This window comes from Carcharodon carcharias, chromosome 9, assembly GCF_017639515.1.
Source record: "Carcharodon carcharias isolate sCarCar2 chromosome 9, sCarCar2.pri, whole genome shotgun sequence".
Lineage (NCBI taxonomy): Eukaryota > Metazoa > Chordata > Chondrichthyes > Lamniformes > Lamnidae > Carcharodon > Carcharodon carcharias.
Window position 1 is genome coordinate 67,199,977 of NC_054475.1, and position 20,150 is coordinate 67,220,126.

Genomic DNA, 20,150 nt, shown 5'->3' on the forward strand with positions numbered 1-20,150 from the left:
CCCATTTAACACTCCCGGGACAGGAACAGCACGTTAGATATAGAGTAAAACCTACTCCATACAACCCATCTATACACTCTACCCTTTATCTTGGGACCTGTGTCCCACAATAGCTACCCCAAATCCTCTTCTGGTGCATCAGTTTTGCAGGAAATCATTTGGTGCTGTGCTCATGAGTTGAGACTGTGACCAAATTCATTTTATGAGTTCATTTCAGCAGGAAAGGAGAATTTCATCTCATTATGGAATGGATTTGAACCCATGACACAATTCCCAATCTCAGTTAACAAATTAATTTTTACTGCATGATGACGATAATTAAACTCTATTTGAAAATCAGGGCTGACAATATTCATCCTGGAGGGTTGGAATGTCTCTCCATGGTAATTGGCAGGGCCTGAAGCTGCTGTTCTCAATCCAGCCAATTGTCACAAGGCCAGTTTGAGATTTGTGTTCATAAATTCTGTTCCTCCTTCACCCTGTCATTCCACAGGTTATTAAGTAACCATCAGCAACCAACACACCAGACCTCAGGGTATGAAAGATGATGACAAACACCATTCCAGGCAGTTGCCAGGCAACTAGGCAGATGCTCCCTGTATTTCTCCTTGCATCTCTCTGTAGAATTACTGACCCATGTCCCCTTAAATCATACTTTTTTGTGCACTCCTTTGATGTTCTTCATTAATTCTGGCCAATCAGGGTTGGTGAGGCCACTTGTTTAGCCCAACAGAAGTCTCCTCTGCTGCAAAGCATCATGGTCTGTGGCCTAGTCAGCTGAAAATGCCTCTCCAAGCACAGTGTTAGAAACATCAGCAGTCTAATAGTTATTACATTTTGTTCATAATTAAACTCTAAACTCGTTTCTAATTAATATCCTAAAAATTACAAGCATTCACAATTCACCTGTGATATAAAAATTGGTTAAAAAAGTCAAATTAAAACAGCCGAGCTGTTGGGCAGAGGCTGGGCACTTCAGGCTGGTTGGAAGGATAACCCGTGGTGAGGGGCTGGTGCTGTGTTCACAAATCACAGGCTCCCTGCAAGGAGTGGACTATGCTCTCCAATGTGCGTGTGCCCTGGGAGTCTGTCATATAGAGTCTCACTGTGCAAATCCACTTCAGCGTGCAAGGTGATCTTCTGTTCAAGTTGAGAAAAGGAGAGAGGATTAGAAGGCGTTAGAAGGAATAGCCACATGCAGCAGATTTCAAATCAAGTAACTAGGATGTTTATTTTTTTAACCTATTACCAGCCCTATATTGCTGCATATAGTTATGACTTTCTTTGGAGATAGTCACAAACAAAAACAAAAATTGCTGGAAAAACTCAGCAGGTCTGACAGCATCCGTGGAGAAAAAGACAGAGTTAATGTTTCAAGTCCTTATGACTCTTCTTCAGAACAGTCAAATTAAAATAGCCGAGCTGTTGGGCAGAGGCAGGGCACTTCAGGCTAGTTCAGAAGAAGTCATACGGACTGGAAATGTTAACTCTGTATTTTTCTCCACAGATGCTGTCAGACTTGCTGAGTTTTTCCAGTAATTTTTATTTTTGTTTCAGATTTCCAGCATCCACAGTATTTTGCTTTTATCTTTGGAGATAGCCATTTGGTAGTACAGAACTTGAGTATTTCTGAGGAAAGAGACTTTGTCAAAGCTTTTTGTCTTCAGGACAAGAGCAAAAATACCAATATCAGGAGAAACAACCACCTCATCCAGTATAAAGTTGTTGCTTCCCTGACATTGGTATTTTGTGATTGTCCTGATGAGTGCAAGATGAAAAGCTTCAACAAAATGTCTTTTTTCAGCAACACTTTCCTTGGATTTGAGCAAGTTGCCGGACTGGATCTTACAGGGCAGACCAAAGCAGATGCTGAATTTTGGAAGTGCCATTATTTGGATGAGATCCTGTCTGTCCTCTCAGGCGTGTTAAAGATCCTGTGCCACCATTCTCAAAAGGGAAAGGGAGTTCTCTGCAGTGTCCTGGCCAATACTTATCCCTCAGCCAACATCAGAAAAATGAAATCAGATTAATGCATCATTCCTGGAGTAAAATGAGAATGTAACAGCATGGAAAGCAACCATTTGGCCCATCCTGCTGTGCTGGCTCTTTGAAAGGGATATTTGACCCATGCACTGCCCTTGCAATGTTTCCCCCTGAAGTACTTATCCAGCTCTCTTTTGAACAGTACCACTGAATCGGTTTCTACTGCCCTTTCACGCATTGCATTTCACATTATAATGACTCGCTGCATAAAAACATTTGTCCCCATTTCCCCTCTGGTTCTTTTGCCAATTCTTTTAAACCAGTGTTCTCTGGTTACTAACTCTCCTGCCAGGGAAAACTGTTTCACCACATAGAGCTTTCAAAATTCCTCTCATTGCAGTTTGCGGGATGTAACTGGCACAAAGCTACCATCTCCTTTGCTCATGTAAGTGACTGCCTTTCAAACAGGATCACACTCCTGTATGAGGATCACTCGTTACATCCTGATCAGTTGCACTATAAATGAAAAGAAAAGTGATGTGCATTTGGCTTCAGGACATCCCGAAGTATTTTGCAATCATTGAAGTGCTACTGTCGTAATGTCAGAAACGTGGCAGCCAGTGTGCAGGCAGCAAGCTCCCAAAAACAGCAATGAGATGAATGAGATAATCTGTTTTTAGTGATGTTGTTTGAGGGATAAATATTATCCAAGTCAGAACTCCTCTTCTTCTTTGAACTAGTCCTTTTATATCTCACCGAGAGAACACACATTGCCTCGAGTTTAACAATTTGCCTGCACTTGCTGGCCTTGGAACATGCAGTTGCAGTGCCTGTGACATCTGCAAGAAAGATGGTGCAGACCAAACTAAGCCTGAAAGGAACAGTTGCTGTTGCCTCTCGCTCACTGCCTCTCTCACCACCCCACTCCTGAGCCCTAGCTGCCTCACTGGTTAAATGTTAAGAGGGGTGGCAACAGGGTTCAGGAGCGGGACAGCGGGAGGGAGGTGACTGGAGTGGTGAGTGGAAGGCGAGAGGTCATGAGCGGGGAGTTGAGGGGATTGGAGGGTGCTCAACAATGAGTCAGCAACAATGAAGTCAGTGGTGGGAGGAACCATGAATGTGCCAGCGGAAGGAGTCCAGTTCATTGTCAGCCGTGTCAGGAGTTATAGTGTAACAATTTATTGGATCGGTGGCATCTCTGACAGTGTAGCACTCCCCCAGTGGTGCATTAGTAGTCAGGCCTGAATCCATGACTAACGGCAGAATTTTCCATGCCTGATGGTGTCAGGCATCAGCGGACAATATGGCGTGAAGCCCAAAAATCAGTTTCACGATGTTGTGAAACCAGTTTGCAACTGTCCGTGGGCCACATTTTGCACCGCCAGATGTCAGGAACTTCATTGTAATACAAAACAAAAACAGAAATACCTGGAAAAATTCAGCTGGTCTGGCAGCATCGGTGGAGAAGAACAAAGTTGATGTTTCGAGTCCTCATGACCCTTCAACAGAACTAAGTAAAAATAGGAGAGGGGTGAAATATAAGCTGGTTTAAGGTGGGGGAGGTGGGGGGAGAGAAGTGGGGGGGGGTGGTTGTAGGGACAAGCAAGCAGTGACAGGAGCAGATAATCAAAAGATGTCATAGACAAAAGAACAAAGAGGTGTAGTTATTATCTAAAAGAATGTGCTAATTAAGAATGGATGGCAGGACACGCAAGGTACAGACAGCTCTGGTAGGGGGTGAGGTGAAATAAGACTAAAAGGGCATAAAAGGTATAGATTTAAAAATAATGGAAATAGGTGGAAAAAGAAAAATCTATATAAATTATTGGAAAAAACAAAAGGGAGGGGGAAGAAACGGAAAGGGGGTGGGCATGGAGGAGGGAGTTCAAGATCGAAAGTTGTTGAACTCAATATTTAGTCCGGAAGGCTGTAAAGTGCCTAGTCAGAAGATGTGGTGCTGTTCCTCCAGTTTGGGTTGAGCCTTACTGGAACAATGCAGCAAGTCAAGGTCAGACATGTGGGCAAGAGACCAGGGTGGAGTATTGAAATGGCAAGTGACAGGGAGGTCTGGGTCATTCTTGCGGACAGAAGGTGTTCTGCAAAGCGGTCACTCAGTCTGCGTTTGGTCTCTCCAATGTACAGGAGACCGCATTGGGAGCAACGAATGCAGTAGACTAAGTTGGGGGAAATGCAAGTGAAATGCTGCTTCACTTGAAATGAGTGTTTGGGCCCTTGGACGGTGAGGAGAGAGGAAGTGAAGGGGCAGGTGTTGCATATTTTGCATATGCATGGGGAGGTGCTGTAGGTGGGGGTTGAGGAGTAGGGGGTGATGGAGGAGTGGACCAGGGTGTCACAGAGGGAACGATCCTACGGAATGCCGATGGGGGGTTGAAGGCAAGATGTGTTTGGTGGTGGCATCATGCTGGAGTTGGCGGAAATGGCGGAGGATGATCCTTTGAGTGTGGAGGCTGGTGGGGTGATAAGTGAGGACAAGGGGGACCCTATCATGTTTCTGGGAGGGAGGAGAAGGCGTGAGGGCGGATGCGCGGGAGATGGGCTGGACAGAGTTGAGGGCCCTGTCAACGACCATGGGTGGAAAACCTCAGTTAAGGAAGAAGGAGGACATGTCAGAGGAACTGTTTTTGAAGGTAGCATCATCAGAACAGATGCGATGGAGGCGAAGGAACTGAGAGAATGGGATGGAGTCCTTATAGGAAGCGGGAAGTGAGGAGCTGTAGTCGAGGTAGCTGTGGGAGTCGGTAGGCTTGTAATGGATATTGGTGGACAGTCTATCACCAGAAATTGAGACAGAGAGGTCAAGGAAGGGAGGGACCATGTGAAAATGATGGAGGGGTGGAGATTGGAAGCAACCCTCCACCCCTCCATCATTTTCACATGATCCATCTCTGACACTTCCCTTCCCTTCCTTGACCTCTCTGTCTCAGTTTCTGGTGATAGACTGTCCACCAATAGACTGTCCACCAATATCCATTGCGTGTCCTGCTATCCATTCTTAATTAGCACATTCTTTTAGATAATATCACCACCTTCAACACCTCTTTGTTCTTTTGTCTGTGACATCTTTTGATTATCTGCTCCTATCACTGCTTGCTTGTCCCTACAACCACCCTCCTCCCCCCAACTTCTCTCCCCCCCCACCCCTCACCTTAAACCAGCTTATATTTCACCTCTCTCCTATTTTTACTTAGTTCTGTTGAAGGGTCATGAGGACTCGAAATGTCAACTTTGTTCTTCTCCGCCGATGCTGCCAGACCTGCTGGGTTTTTCCAGGTACTTCTGTTTTTGTTCTGGATTTCCAGCATCCGCAATTTTTTGTTTTTATCATTGTAATACATCTGCTTATCATTATAACCCCAGCTCACCAAAACCATCCCCCCACGCTGGATCATCCGGGCACGTTGGCGTGGTTTCACAGCGGCATTATAAAGTGTGCACTTGATGGGCTACACATCGAGGGGGAACTTGGAGGTGCGTGCACAGTAACGTTGCACAGCACTCGCGAAGGTGCCTGTTGGACCTCAAGGCTGCACATTCAGATGAGGGCACAGGCAAGTCACATTTTCCCAGCTGGCTGACAGTGCGGTGCTGGGGCAAGGGCTGCCCTGTGGTTGGGTTGGGTTTGGGGGTGGAGGGGACAAGGGCAAACACGTGGGGTGGGGGAGGCGGTAGGGGGTAGGGAAGTGGCCACACATTAGGGAAACCTTGCATAAAGTGACCATTCCACTGCAGCTGAGACAGCTCAGACACAGCCACATTGACATGCTTGGAGTTGGGCCTCTAGCTTATCTGCCTAAGCACACAACGCAGAGGCATGAAATTGCCAAGTTCTCCAAAGCTTTGCACCCCTCAGAAACAGACTGCACCAGAAACAGACTGCAAACTAATGAGCGTTTTAGTGGACTGCAGAACAATTGGGCAACTGGGCACATTGTACAATCTCCTTGCTAAAGCTGGCCATGGAGCAGACACTGGTGGAGGTGCTCACAGCTCCTTGCAATGTCATCATCCTGGTTTGGACCAGTCTCCCCATGGTTCAAGCTAACAGCGCAGTCTTGCAGTGCGGGCTAGGAGAATGCCTGTGCCTGAGCTGAGAGCACAGCAGGCAGTCCAGTGGGCAAAGCTGCTGCCAATCAGTCAGGTGGAGTAGGGCGGAGGAGGGTGGGGTTTTGAGCAGCCATGCAGTGCACTAAACTCTGGCCATCCAACTGATGGCCAGCACTCTCCAGGATGTGTTAAAGGGGCCTTCAGACTTAACCAAGAGAGGTTCTTAGTATACCCAATGCTAACCCACGTGTTTCTCTCTTTCATCCTGCAGGAGGAGTACATCAGGAGCATGGAGCCCGGTGACCCAGCTGTGTGCCTCATGGCTTACAGAGAATGGAGACGAAGGAGAAGACAGCGACGGAGGCACCTGGCTGGGCAGAGTGGGGTGCAGCATCATCAGGAAGAAGGTGTGACTGGGGCTCCTGCACATGCTCCTGAAGAGCCACAGTGAGCTGTCACTGCTCTGTGCCTAGCAACTCCCAGGGTCTACAGACAGCATTTGTCATTCCTGCAGATGACTCAAAAGCAGTGTCACCAAAGATGCACATTTCTAGGGAACTGGTTGGTCACATCTGCTACCTGCTGCAGGATTTGGCGCCACGGGGACATGGAGGGCATCCACTGCCAGTGGCCGTGAATGTGACCATGGCGCTCAATTTTTACACCAGTGGCTCCTTTCAGGGCTCCACAGGTGACCTCTGTGGGATATCATAATCCGCCACCCACAAATGCATCCACGAGGTCACAGATGCCATCTTTGCAAGGGCACACAACTTGGTGCATTTCACTGAGGACCAGGAAAGTCAGGAAGTAAGACCGCTGGGATTTGCCCAGATCTCGGGTTTCCCACAGGTGCAAGGTGCGAACGACTGCAGTCGCATGGCGCTCAGATCTCCGTGGTAACAAGCGGTCAACTATATCAACATCAAGGGCTTCCAATCGCTGAATGTGCAGCTGGTGTGACCACCACAAACACATCCCGCAGGTCTGCACACAGTTCCCAGGGAGTGTCCACGACTCCTACATTCTCAGTCAGTCACAGATCCCAGGAGTCTTCCAGGGTCCACAGAAGCTGCAGCGATGGCTCCTCAGGGACAAGGGTTACCCACAGAGGCCGTGGCTGATGATGCCCGTGTGGCAGCCTCAGACTACAGCAGAGCAATGGTATAATGAGGCTAATGCTGCAACTCACAGCTTGGTAGAGCAAACCATCAGGATACTGAAAATGAGGTTCCAGTGCCTGGACCGATCTGGTGGAGCTCTGCAATACAGTCCACAGAGAGTGTCACACATCATCATCGTCTGCTGCACCCTTTACAACTGGCGCTGTAATGGGGAGAGGAGCTGGCTGAGGAGATGAAGAAGCTGCACATCTCCTGCAATGAGGGGGGAGGGCAAGGATGTCTTCGAAGGCAAAGATGATGGCGATGAGGTCATCGCATTGTCCAGATGAGGCTGGCATGTTCAGGAGGCCCTCATTGTTGCCACAATCATGGAGGATGATGACAACATGTAGTGAGGACACTTCGTAGATCCTCACATTGCATCTGTGAACGTTTGACTCCTGTTTAGCTGATGACAGCGCATATACCCTCTATGATAAGACTCCTGTCATGGAGATGCAGTGGATGCCCATATTCCCTCCATTCCAGGAGAATGATGATGACATGCAGTGAGGACACTCCGTAGATCTTCACATTGCCTCTGAGACCATCTGACTCCTGTCTGGCTGATGGCACCTCGCTTGCACTCTGAACAGGGTCATATCATGGAGGTGCAGTGGGGAAACTTTAACTTCTCCTGATTCTACGGCATCGTTCATGATCTGACCACTTCAGGACCACACTGTCACCGGACGCAGATGCTGAGATGGGGCCAGCTGCACCTCAAAGGTGCTGGGAGCACAGAGAGAATGATGGAACTCTGTGCCACCGGCCCAGGACATTCTGGTAGCATTGATAAGCCCCATCGAGGTGCAGATATTACTGATTTGTACAGTTACAGTGAAGGAGGTACCATCAGTGCGCTGGGAAGGTTGTACAAGGCACATGGAAGAGGCCATGAACTGAGACACCTGCCTTTATCTTGTGCAGGAACCAAGGCTTCACATCTGAGTGACATGAACACTACTCATCATAACAAAGAGCCATAGGTAGGGAGACATTCTTGGGAGTTTATTGACAATAATGAACATTACATACAAGTGATTAATGCCTGTGCCCAGGCTGTGCAACAACATCTGATCTTTCCTAACCCTGCCGCTACATCTTGGTGCTCCCTGGACATCCACAGCAGAGGTGGAGGCAGCCTGCTGACTGCTACTCTCTGTCTGTGATGACCTTGGCAGGTAGCCTCTGGAGGGCTGAGACCCGGAGGGCTCCTGCCTGCTTTCAGGGTCCTGCTATGTGGCAGCGACACCCGCCTCGGCCTGTGGAGCAGGAGCTGCTGGGAATACAAGAGGGGGAGATTCGGATGGGCCGGACTCTCCCACAGTTACCTGGGTGGATGCTCCTGGGGTACACACCTGCTGATCCTCCTCCTTATGGGTGCCCAAAGGCCCCTGGCTGACTCCTTGAGGAGAAGGGGAGTGAGATTGAGCTGCCCCACACCCCTCTCTTATACAGACTGTTTGAGGCCAAATATGGCATCAGCAATGGAGTGGAGCCTGCGCAGCAGAGCAGGAGCGATGTCCTGGACCAAGGTCTCCATGACAGCCATCATCCTACCAGTGTTGACCTCGGTGCATTGCAACGCTGGTGCTATCACCTCAGCCTGAAGATGGACGGACTCTTCCATCGTATCTTGCAATTTGAGGAATGCAGCGGACATCCCTTCCTGATGTTCCTGAGCTTGCCTTTGCAGCTCCAGCAATTGTGACATGACTGAGTCCAGAGGCTCCTCATCTGACCAGGACTCAGCAATGTTCTGGCCTCCAGCGATTCACCAAGTGCCGGGGACCTGGGAAGTCCCTGTCTCCGCCTGCTGTGGATCAGAAAGTGCGATGTGCTCACCAGATTGTGGTCCCGAGGCTACTCTAGAACTAGGTCCCACCGAGGTGTGTCTCTCTGCACCGGTGGAGGGTGTGGGTGAGCGCTGTAATGGGTCTGCAATAGGGATTCAGCAGATTCCTCTTCTGAGGTGCCTTCAGGGCTTGAGTCAAGGACCTCAGCTGTTTCCCAGATGTGCCTGCTAATGCGAGGAGAGATACTTAGTGCATGGCAGGGGACTATGGAACAGCAGAACTGACTCACAGGATTATTATCTGATGGACGTTGCACTACTGGATCCTAACTTGGTAGAGCACCACCGACCTCACTGTCACAGGAATGGTCCAGGTCCTCGCCGGCCAGCTGGATGGCTCTGTTTTCAAAGTCCGTGAGGACCTTGATTTCAGGCATTCCGCCACCGGTCTGTGACCTCTCCCTCTTGTTGTGTGCCGGCTTGTCCTGCAGTGAATAGGGATGGAGAGAGTGTAAGCAGGATGCCTGCCGGGCCATATCATAAGTATGCCTGGCATGTGTGGATGGTGAGTGTCCCTATCCTGTCCATGGAACCAATGAAGGTGTGTGTGAGAGAATGAATGGTGACGTCTCTTGCACTGGCAGTGAGTGTGGGCCCTGTGGATGTGTGATGGGTTTGTGAGTGTGAGAGTTGAGAGTGATGAGAAGAGTGACTTACCCTGGCAGAACAGAGGAGATCATTCATCCTCTATTGGACCTGGGTGGCTGTCCTCTTTTGCAGGGCACTAACTACTACTGCCACTGTCTCCCAAGCTGGATTGGTGATGTTGCTTCCCCTCCTGCAGCCAGAGCCAGGGTAGAGGACATCACAGTGAGCCTCCACTATGTCAAAGGCACTCGAGGGACGCTTCATTGAACCTGGGGCTGTACTCTTCTTGCCTTTCGGGGCCATGTCTTCTGTGCAGCAGTCCTGGCCTGGAAGGTGTACGCACAGCTGTACGTTAAATATGGTACCCGGCGTGAGGAAGTGGCGAGGTGACGGCGTGGCAGGCAAATTGGAGGCTGCCCACCAGCAAAACAACGCATTTCCCAGGAATGAATGGTTAATGAGGCGGGATTGGGATAATACAGTATGAAAAGTTGCCATTGTGGCTGGTAGATAAAATGTTCTAATTCTTGCCCGCTAGTGCTCTTAGTGCAAACTGGGACAATTCTGCCCTTTGAGTTGAGAGTGATACCACTGAGTAGGAGAGTAATGTAAATACTTAACAGTGAAAGGAAGTGATCCTGGTTCATGCTAGCACATGTGCTTGTGCAGTGTTTATGGGGCACTCACAGGCTGTTGACCTGTCTAACTAGTTCCAGGTCAGTTGTATACAGACTTTCCCTGAGGAGAAGCTAGCAGTGAGTGAGGTTAGTCACCAAGCTCACACAGCACCTCCAAGCTGCAGTCATGTGATTACTGACATAAAACCCAAATCCTCAGCCCCTTAAAGGACGTGACCCCAGTCTGCTTCACCGCCCGATTCATTGCAATGTTATTGGGAATGAAATTGAATTTGTGGGGTGGGCACTAGACTTCATGCATCCCTATTAGAGGCATAAAAGGAGCACAATGATAGCCAAAGTCCTACCCCAAAGTAATTCCTGAAAGACTTTAGGACCTAACATTGGGTGTTCGATGGCAAAAATAGCAGCATAGAACATTCTGGAATTCCTCATCAACATCAGTAATGGAGAGGGCAAGTTAATGTTCTGACTGGCTGTGGGTGGAGGGTCAGCTGAAACAGAATCACTCAGGGCTCTCAGTTCACCCACGGTGCAGTTTCAGAGAGTTTGGTTTCATTTTTTAGAGGTACAAGTCAATCTCATGCAAACTAGTGTACTTGAAGACAGGTTCAAGTGTAGTCAACATCAATTTATATTAATATAGGATCTTTAACACAATGAAATGTCTCAAGGTGCTTCACAGCAACATTATAAAACAAAGTAAGACACCGAACCACATAAGGAGGTATTTGGTCAGATGACCAAAAGCTTGGTCAAAGAGGTCGGTTCCAACAAGTGTCTTAAAGGAGGAGAGAAAGAGTTTGAAGGGAGGGAATTCAAGAGCTTAGGACCCAGGCAGCTGATGGCACAGCCCCCAATGGTGCAGCGATTAAAATTGAAATCTCAAGTCAGAATTAGAGGAGCGCAGATATAAAAGAATTTATTCTTTCATAGGATGTGGACATCACTGGCAAAGCCAGTATTTGTTGCCCATCCCTAACTGCCCTTAAACTAAGTGTTTCTTTTTTCAGAGGGCAGTTAAGAGTCAGCCACATTGCTGTGGGTCTGGAGTCACATGTAGGCCAGATTAGATAAAGATGGCAGATTTCCTTCCCTAATGAATCAGATCGGTTTTTACGGCAATTGATGATAATTTCATCTAGCTTTCAATTCCAGATTTTATTAATTGAATTTTAAATTCCTCGGTGCTGGGATTTGAACCTGTGTCCCAGGACATTAGCCTTGGCTTCAGGATTACTAGTTCAGTGACAGTACCACTACGCCACCATTTGCCTCTAATTAAGAACAGGAGGAGATCATTCAGCCCATTGAACCTGCTCCACCATTCGATAAAGCCATGGCTATCCTGCTTGTGGGCTCAACTCCACTTTCCTGTCTGTCCCCCATAACCCCGGACTCCCTTGTCGATCAAAAGTCTGTCTAACTCAGCCTTGAATATATTCAATGACCCAGCCACTCTTGCTCTCTGGGTATGAGAATTCTATAGACTAACACACTCTTAAGAAAATAATTCTCATCTCCGTCTTAAATGGGAGACCCCTGATTTTTAAACTGTGTCCCCTAGTTCTAGACCCTCCCACAAGGGGAAACATCCTTTCAGCATCCACCTTGTCGAGTCCCCTCAGGATCTTATATGTTTCAATAAGATCACCTCTCATTCTTCTAAACTCTATTGGCTCAACCTTTCTTCAAAAGATAACCCCTCCATCCCAGGCAACTTCTCTGAACTGCTTCTAATGCTATTATATCCTTTCTTAAATAAGGAGACCAAAACTGTATATAGTAATCCAGATGCAGTCCAAAACTAAGGCCCTGTACAGCTGCAGCAACACTTCACTAATTTTATACTCAATTCCCCTTGCAATAGACACCAACATTTCACTTGCTCTCCTAATTACTTGCTGTACCTGCACACCGACCTTTTGTGTTTCATGTACCAGGACTCCCAGATCCCTCTGTACCTCAGAGTTATGCAATCTCTCTCCACTTAAATAATATGCCACTTTTCTATTCTTCCAATCAAAGTGGACAAGTTCACATTTTCCCACATTATACTCCATTTGCCAAATTTTTGTCTACTCACTTAACCTATCTACGTACCTTTGTAGACTCTATGCCCTCTTGCCAACTTACTTTCCTATCTGTCTTTGAGTAATCAGCACATTTAGCAACCATACATTTGGTACTTTCATCAAAGTCTTTGATGTAATTTGTAAATAGTTGAGGCCCCAGCACTGATCCCTGCAGCATTCCACTAGTAATAATTTACCAACCTGAGAATGACTTTTATTCTTACTCTCCGCTTCCTGTTAGCTAACCAATCCTCTATCGATGCCCCTACAACATGAGCTCTTATTTGTGTAGTAACTTTTGATGTGGCACCTTATCAAATGCCGTTTGGAAATCCAAGTACAGCGCATCCACAGGTTCCCCTTTATCCATGTTGCTTGTAACATCCTCTAGGAACTCTAATAGTCAAACATGATTTCCTTTTCAGAAAGCCACGCTGACAACACCTGATTGTATTATGATTTTCTAAGTGTTTTGCTACTACCTCCTTAATAACGAATTCAGCATTTTCCCTATTAAAGATCTTAGGCTAACTAGCTTCTAGTTTCCTGTGTTCTGTCTCCCTCCTTTCTTGAATATCTCCGAGGGTTATGGGGTGGAAGAAATTACAGAGAAAGGAAAATATGAGACCATGGAGGGATTTGAAAAGGGATTTAAGGAGCAGAATTTTAAAATCAAGATGTTGCATGTCAGGGAGCTAATGTAGGGTGAACAAGACTTGGTGCAAGTTAGGACAAAGGCAGCAGAGTTTTGGATGTCATTAACTTTACAAAGGATAGATTTTGGGAGACCAGCCAAGGATGCATTACAATAGTCAAACTTAAGAGTGACAAAGACATGAATGAGGTTTTCAGTATTAGATGAGATGAGTCTTAAAGTCATGTGGGATAGGAGGGTGGTGAAAGGAGGAGCGGGGGTGTAATTGGGCAAAGGTAATTATCTCCACTGTAAAATATTATCCTTTGTCCTTACCTTTATCTAACAACTTACATTTATATATCAACCTTAATGTGGTAAAACATCCTGAGGCACTTCACAGGAGTGTTATCAACTAAATCTGACACGGAGCCAAAGGAAAGGTAATCAAAAACTCTGTTAAAGTAGTAAGTCTTAAGGAGGGTCTGAGATGACGAGGATGAGGTGGATAGACAGAGAAATTTATAGAGGGAATTCCAGGGCATAGGGGCTTGGCAGCTGAAGGCATGGTCATCAATGGTGGAACACAGTAAGTGGGGGATATGCAAGAGGCCAGATTTGGAGGAGCAGAGAGATTTCAGAGGTTTGGAGAGCTGGAAGCAATTACAGAGTTAAGGCAAAAATGAGGTCATGGCTGGATTTGTAGATGAGGATTTATAATTAAACAGCAAAACTTATGGCAATTTGGGAAGCAGACAGTAGAGTTGTTTTGACCACAGTTCTGCACAATATGGATTGAGGAGCTGGGAGTCAGCAAATTAAGGCATGACAGCACTGCCACTGGTGGGAGGCTGTAATTAAAGGGTGACAAATTCACACAGGAATGATCCCAGCATAAATGTGGACATTAGAATCTATAATGGGGAAAATGTTGACACAAGAAGTGGGACAATGAAATTAGGGTTCTGTAGGCAGTCAAGGTTTTTTTTAACTAGAGTTTTCAAAAATATATAGTCTGAAAGGGACATCCACTGGGAACAGGAAATACAAGTTAAATTCTGAGTTGAATGTGGAATACCAAAGAGCTAAGCCAACAATATTCTGGCAATACCTTGGGCAGCAGAATTGTTTTTGGGCTCTGCCTGGCTTGTGGGTCTGATTCAGTTCAGCTGAGCCTAGACATTTGCCAGAGCCCTTGTGAACACTCCCACATGCAGTCTGGTGCTGATTTGACACACAAACATCTTCCTCCCATATTGGTGAGACTGTGTTTCAAGGCACAAGTTCCTCTGAGCTCCACAACATACATCAGTATTAACTGAACCTCACTCAGTGAAACTCACCTGAAAATCTCGGATATAAGTCAGGAAGAAGCAGAGGAAGGAAAAGGCGAGAGACCATTCCGAGATCGTACTGACCAAATGCAATGTGTAGCCCTGCCAAAAGACAAACAAACCCGGAGGCCAAAAGTCAGCATCTAACCTAGAGTACATCCTGTCTCAGTCCACACTTTTGGCCACTGCATTGATTACTCGGCAACCAGCACAGTCTGCCCTCCAAACTCAGTGCCCCATTAATTTCCTCTGGGGGGAGGGGAGCAGACCAGAACAAGGGGCATAATCTAAAAGTTCGAGCCAGGCTGCTCAGGGGTGATATCAAGAAGCAGTTCTTCACACAGGGGTAGTGGAAATCTGGAACTCTCCCCCGAAAGGCTGCGGATGCTGGAATAAAACTCGGGTGGATGGATTTCGATGGAAAAGGGAGGGCAAAGAGCAAAGGTCAAAGCAGTTGAGAAAAGGTCGATCGCACTGATTGAGTGGAAAGGGCTGAATGTCCCACTCATGTTCCTATGTATCAGGTTTGAGGGGTTTGAATGACCTATTTACCGGGCTTTGATCCTGGTTTTCTGCAATCAGTTCCCCGTTTCAATTTTCCTATACTATATTCCCAGTTTTCTGGGCTCTGTTACTGGTTTCTAGGGCTCTGGTCGTCAATTTCTTAGCTCTATTTCCCATTTCTGGGGTTCTGCTTCTGGTTGATCTTTATCTAATCAGATAGTGAAGAGGATTGTCAAAGGATACAACGGGATATAGATCAGTTGGAGACTTGGGCGGAGAAATGGCAAATGTAGTTTAATCCAGACAAATGCGAGGTAATGCATTTTGGAAGATCTAATACAGGTAGGAATTATACAGTAAATGGCAGAACCCTTAAGTGCATCGATGGGCAGAGGGATCTGGGTGTACAAGTCCACAGGTCACTGAAAGTGGCAACGCAGGTGGATAGGGTAGCCAGGAAGGCATATGGCATGCTTGCCTTCATCGGCAGGGGTATTGAGTATAAAAGCTGGGAAGTCATGCTGCAGCTGTATAGAAACTTGGTTAGGCCACACTTGGAATATTGCGTGCAATTCTGGTCGCCACATTACCAGAAGGATATGGAGGCATTGGAGAGGGTGCAGAGGGGGTTTACCAGGATGATGCTTGGCCTGGAGGTTATTAGCTATGAGGAGAAGTTGGAGAAACTCGGATTGTTCTCACTAAAGCGATGGAGATTGAGGGGCGACTTGATAGAAGTTTACAAAATTATGAGTGGCATGGACAGAGTAGATAATCAGAAGCTTTTTCCCAGGGTGGAAGATTCAATTACTAGGGAACATAGATTTAAGGTGAGAGGAGAAAACTATAGAGGAGATGTGCGGGGCAAGTTTTTTACGCAGAGGGTAGTGAGTGTCTGGAATTCACTGCCAGAGGTGGTGGAAGCAGGTACGATAGTGGTGTTGAAGAGGCAGCTTGACAAATACATGAATAGGATGGGAATAGAGGGATATGGACCCCGGAAGTGCAAAATGTTTTAGTTGACGGGCAATATGATCTGCGCAGGTTTGGAGGGCCGAAGGGCCTGTTCCTGTGCTGTACTTTCCTTTGTTCTTTGTAATCCACATTTTGTCCATTCGTCATCACTCTCCTGATGCTGATGATGATAGGAGAAACGTTACAGGTCACAGGAACTTACAAGTTAGGAGCAGGACTAGGTCATTTGGCCTCTCAAACCTGCTCCCCCATTCAATAAGATCACGGCTGATCTGATTGTGTCCTCAACTCCACATTCCGCCAACCCCTGACAATCTTTGACTCTCTCGTTATCTACCTCTGAGTTAAAATTATTCATTGACCCTGCCTCCACTGCTTTCTAGGGAAGAGAATTCCAAAGATGCGTGACCCTCAGAGAAAAAAATTACTTCTCATCTGTCTTAACTGGCAAACCCTTTATTTTTAAACAGTGACCCCTAGTTGTACCCTCTCCCACAAGGGAGACATCCTTTCAGTATCTGCCCTGTCAAGTACCCTCAGGATCTTATATGTTTCAATAAGATCACCTCTCATTCATCTAAATTCCAATGGATACAGCGCAGCCTGTCCAATTTTCCTCAGAGGATAACACCGCACACCCCCCACCCCCCCCCACGCCTCCAAATCCCAGGTATCAATCGAGTGAACCTTCTGCCTCAAATACATTTATATCCTTTCTTAAATAAGGAGACCAAAACTGTACACAGTACTCCAGGTGTGGTCTCAACAATGTCCTGTATAACTGTAGCAAAACATCTCTACTTTTATATTCCATTCCCCTTGCAATAAACAATAGCATTCCATTTGCCTTCCTAATGCCTTACTGGACCTGCATACTAACTTTTCCTGATATCATGGACCAGGACACCCAGATCCCTCTGTACCTCAGAGTTCTCCAGTCTCACTCAATTTAAATAATATGCTGCTTTTCTATTCTTCTTGCCATAGTGGACAAGTTCACATTTTCCCACATTATTCTCCATTTGCCAAAGTTTTGCACACTCACTTAACCTATGTCCCTTTGCAGACTCCTTACGTCCTCTTCACAACTTACTTTCCTATCTATCTTTGCGTCATCAGCAAATTTAGCAACCATAAATTTGGTCCCTTCATCCAAGTCATTGATGTAAATTATAAATAGTTGAGATCCAGCACAGGTCCCTGTGGCACTCCAGTCATCACACCTTGCCAACCCGAAAGTGTCCCATTTATCCCTAGTCTCTGCTTCCTGTTAGTTAATCAATCCATGCTAATCCTATACCATGAGCTCTTATTTTGGGTAGCAACCTTTGACGTGGCACCTTGTCAAATGCCTTCTAGAAATCTAAGTACAGCACATCCACATTCTCCTTTATCCACATTGCTTATCACTTCCTCAAAGAACTCCAATAAATTAGTCAAACATGACTTACCTTTCACAAAGCCATGTTGACTGTCTGATTGCATTGAGATTTTCTAGGTGACTTGCTATAACCTCCTTAATAGATTCCAGCATTTTCCCTAGGACAGAAGTTAAGCTAACTGGCTTATAACTTCCTGCTTTCAGTCTCCCCCCTTTATTGAATAGGGGAGTCACATTCACTATTTTCCAATCTGATGGGACCTTTCCAGAATCTAGGAAATTTTGGAAAATTAAAACCAATGCATCTACTATCTCGGCAGCCACTTCTTTCCAGACTCTAGGATGAAGTCCACCAGGACCTGGGGACTTGTCAGCTTTTAGTTCTAATAATTTTCTCATTACCCTTTCCCTGGTGATTGTAATTGTTTTAAGTTCCTCCCTCGCTTTCACCTCCTGATTCACAATTATTTCTGGGATGTTATTTGTATCCTCTACAGTGAAGACAGGCACAAAATATCTGTTCAATTCATCCACCATTTCCTTATTTTCCATTATTAATTCCCCAGACTCTCTCTCTAAAAGACCAACGCTCACTTTACTTACTCTTTTCCTTTTTAAATACCTGTAGAAGCTCTATCTGTTTTTATATTTCTAGCTAGCTTTCTCTCGTGCTCTAATTTCCCCTTCCTTATTCATCTTTTAGTCATTCTTTGCTGTTTATATTCTGTCCAATCTTCTGACCTGCCACTCATCGTTGTGGAATTATACACTTTTTCTTTCAATTTGATACAATCGTTAGCTTTAGTTTGCCACAGATGGTGTATTCGTCCCTTAGAGTTATTCTTTCTCACTGGAATGTACCTTTTGTGGGTATTCTGAAACATCCCCTTAAATGTCTCCCACTGCATTACCACTGACCTCTTAACCTAATTTCCCAGTTCATTTTAGCCAACTCCGTCTTCATGCCTTCATAATTGCCCTTATTTAAGTTTAAAACACTAGTCTTAGATCCATTCCTCTTTCCCTCAAATTGAATGCGAAATTCAAACATATCATGACTGCTGCTCCCTAGGGGTGCCTTCATTATGAGGTCATTAATTAATTCTTTCTCATTGCACATTACCAGATCTAGCATCACCTGCTCTCTGGTTGGCTTTAGAACATGCTGCTCGAAAAAACACTATGAACTCATCATCCAGGTTACCTTCGCCAATATGATTTGTTCAATCTATATGTAGATTAAAATCACCCATGATTATTGCTGTACTTTTCTCACAAGCTGCCATTATTCCTTCCTGTATACCATGTCTTCCAGTGTGGTTACTGTTAGGCAGCCTATAAAACCACTCCAAGTGACTTCTTAGCTTTAATATTTTTCATCTCTACCCAAACTGATATCTACATCTTGATCTCCAGAACCAACGTCATCCTTAATTAACAAAGCTGCCCCTCCACCTTTAGCTAGCTTCCTGTTCTTCCTAAATGTCATGTACTCTTCAATATTCAGGTCCCAGTCTTTGTCATCCTGCAGCCATGTCTCTGTAATGGGTGTCAGATCATACATATTTAATTCAATTTGTGCTGTCAATTCATCTGTTTTGTTACAAGTGCTATGTGCATTCAGCTAGATAGGCCTGAATTCATGTCACTGGGCAGTTTCTGTAAAGCCTTTGGTTCTACAGGAGCACTTATTATGAAATCCTGCTCGCATCACATAATTCCCTATATTTGCTCCTGTGTCGCGAGTAATGCTGGAGTGACTTGTGTGGTTGTACTTATTCATAACATTTATCCTCTTCTGGGTATGACTCAGGAGCTAGTGGCTCTCCAAAACCATGAAGTGGTAGCTATTCCCATTTGAATCAGTGGTACGAGAGGTGGCAGGATATTGAACTATGGAAGCCATCATCAGAAGTCAATTTCTGTCCTCACCTTGCTTAGGAACTGGTGTATTTGTAAAAGTAAATAAGGCAAAACATTAGGTGTGATATGAATGATTTGTCCTTCTAAATTCTTATCATGTTTCCTGAAGCTGAACACTGGGAGTTGCTCTGCTTCCAACTCCAAGGTGAAATGTTCTGCTAGAGCACTCAATGTCAGTATCACAAACTCATGCATTATATTGTGGTGACAGTTGAAATGTGAAGTGTTGCTTTAATCTGCTCCAGCATTACGCCTCAAACTCAATGTTAAGCTCTTCCTGCCAAATTATCACCAAACTGTGCAAACTAGTTTTGTTTCCTGCCTAAAATCAGTATCCATGTATAACTGGGTTGATTAGTGTTTTTCTTAGTCTGACATTCACACAAATCTCAACTGCAAAGCTCATGGGAATAGAATTTTCACCTGCCCAATAACAAGTGCACATCCTACTAAGCTCAGCCCAAGGATGTGAGCCCATGCTAGGAAAGCTTTGTAGCACCAATTTGAGGGGAAACGCGTTTGCAGAGATAACCTTGGTTCACAATGGTTAACACTGTCAAGTACCCATGAAATGAGGAATTAATTTTTTTTGTTTGCCAAGTATTGAAGAACTTGTGGTCCCGGTAGTATCAGCCCTCAGCATTTGGCAGAGGGGGGTGGGAGAAGAATAATGATTCAAACCCGGAAACATTTAAGCTATCAACACAGCCTGTGTGGGTGGAAGCAACTGCATGGATTAAGATAGGGCTTTCTAAACTGTAGCTCACTGCCCCCAGTGGAGTGATGAGATGAGACTTTGGTGTCGAGAGCTCCATGGCAGCACTGGCTACTCTCTGAGGCCCAATTCCTGCTGGAAAAAAAGCCTGTGAAAAGTTGTGTTCATTGTTTTTGGAGGAGCTCAGCCTTTTCATCTACTCCCCCAATGGTCAACTCCTGTTGCCCTCCCTCCCCGCCACTCAACCACTGAAGCCTCCCCCACCCCCCACTCAATGACTCCTGTACCCCCAAATTTTCACTTTGGGGTCAAAA

General features: G+C 45.9%; 1 protein-coding gene across 4 annotated transcripts in view; it reads right to left on the minus strand.

The window, feature by feature from the left end:
• Positions 1-277: 277 nt before the first annotated feature.
• dram2b (DNA-damage regulated autophagy modulator 2b) overlaps positions 278-20,150 on the minus strand; it is a 138,945-nt gene continuing 119,072 nt past the window's right edge. For 3 of the 4 annotated variants that reach the window (XM_041194701.1, XM_041194700.1, XM_041194703.1), the window contains 2 exons: positions 14,348-14,440; positions 278-1,140 (listed from right to left, as the gene is read on the minus strand). In XM_041194701.1, the coding sequence (XP_041050635.1) occupies positions 1,030-1,140; positions 14,348-14,440 (204 nt within the window). In that variant the 3' untranslated portion in view covers positions 278-1,029. The remainder of the gene's footprint in view (positions 1,141-14,347; positions 14,441-20,150) is intronic. The other variant, XM_041194702.1, reaches the window with a different exon arrangement.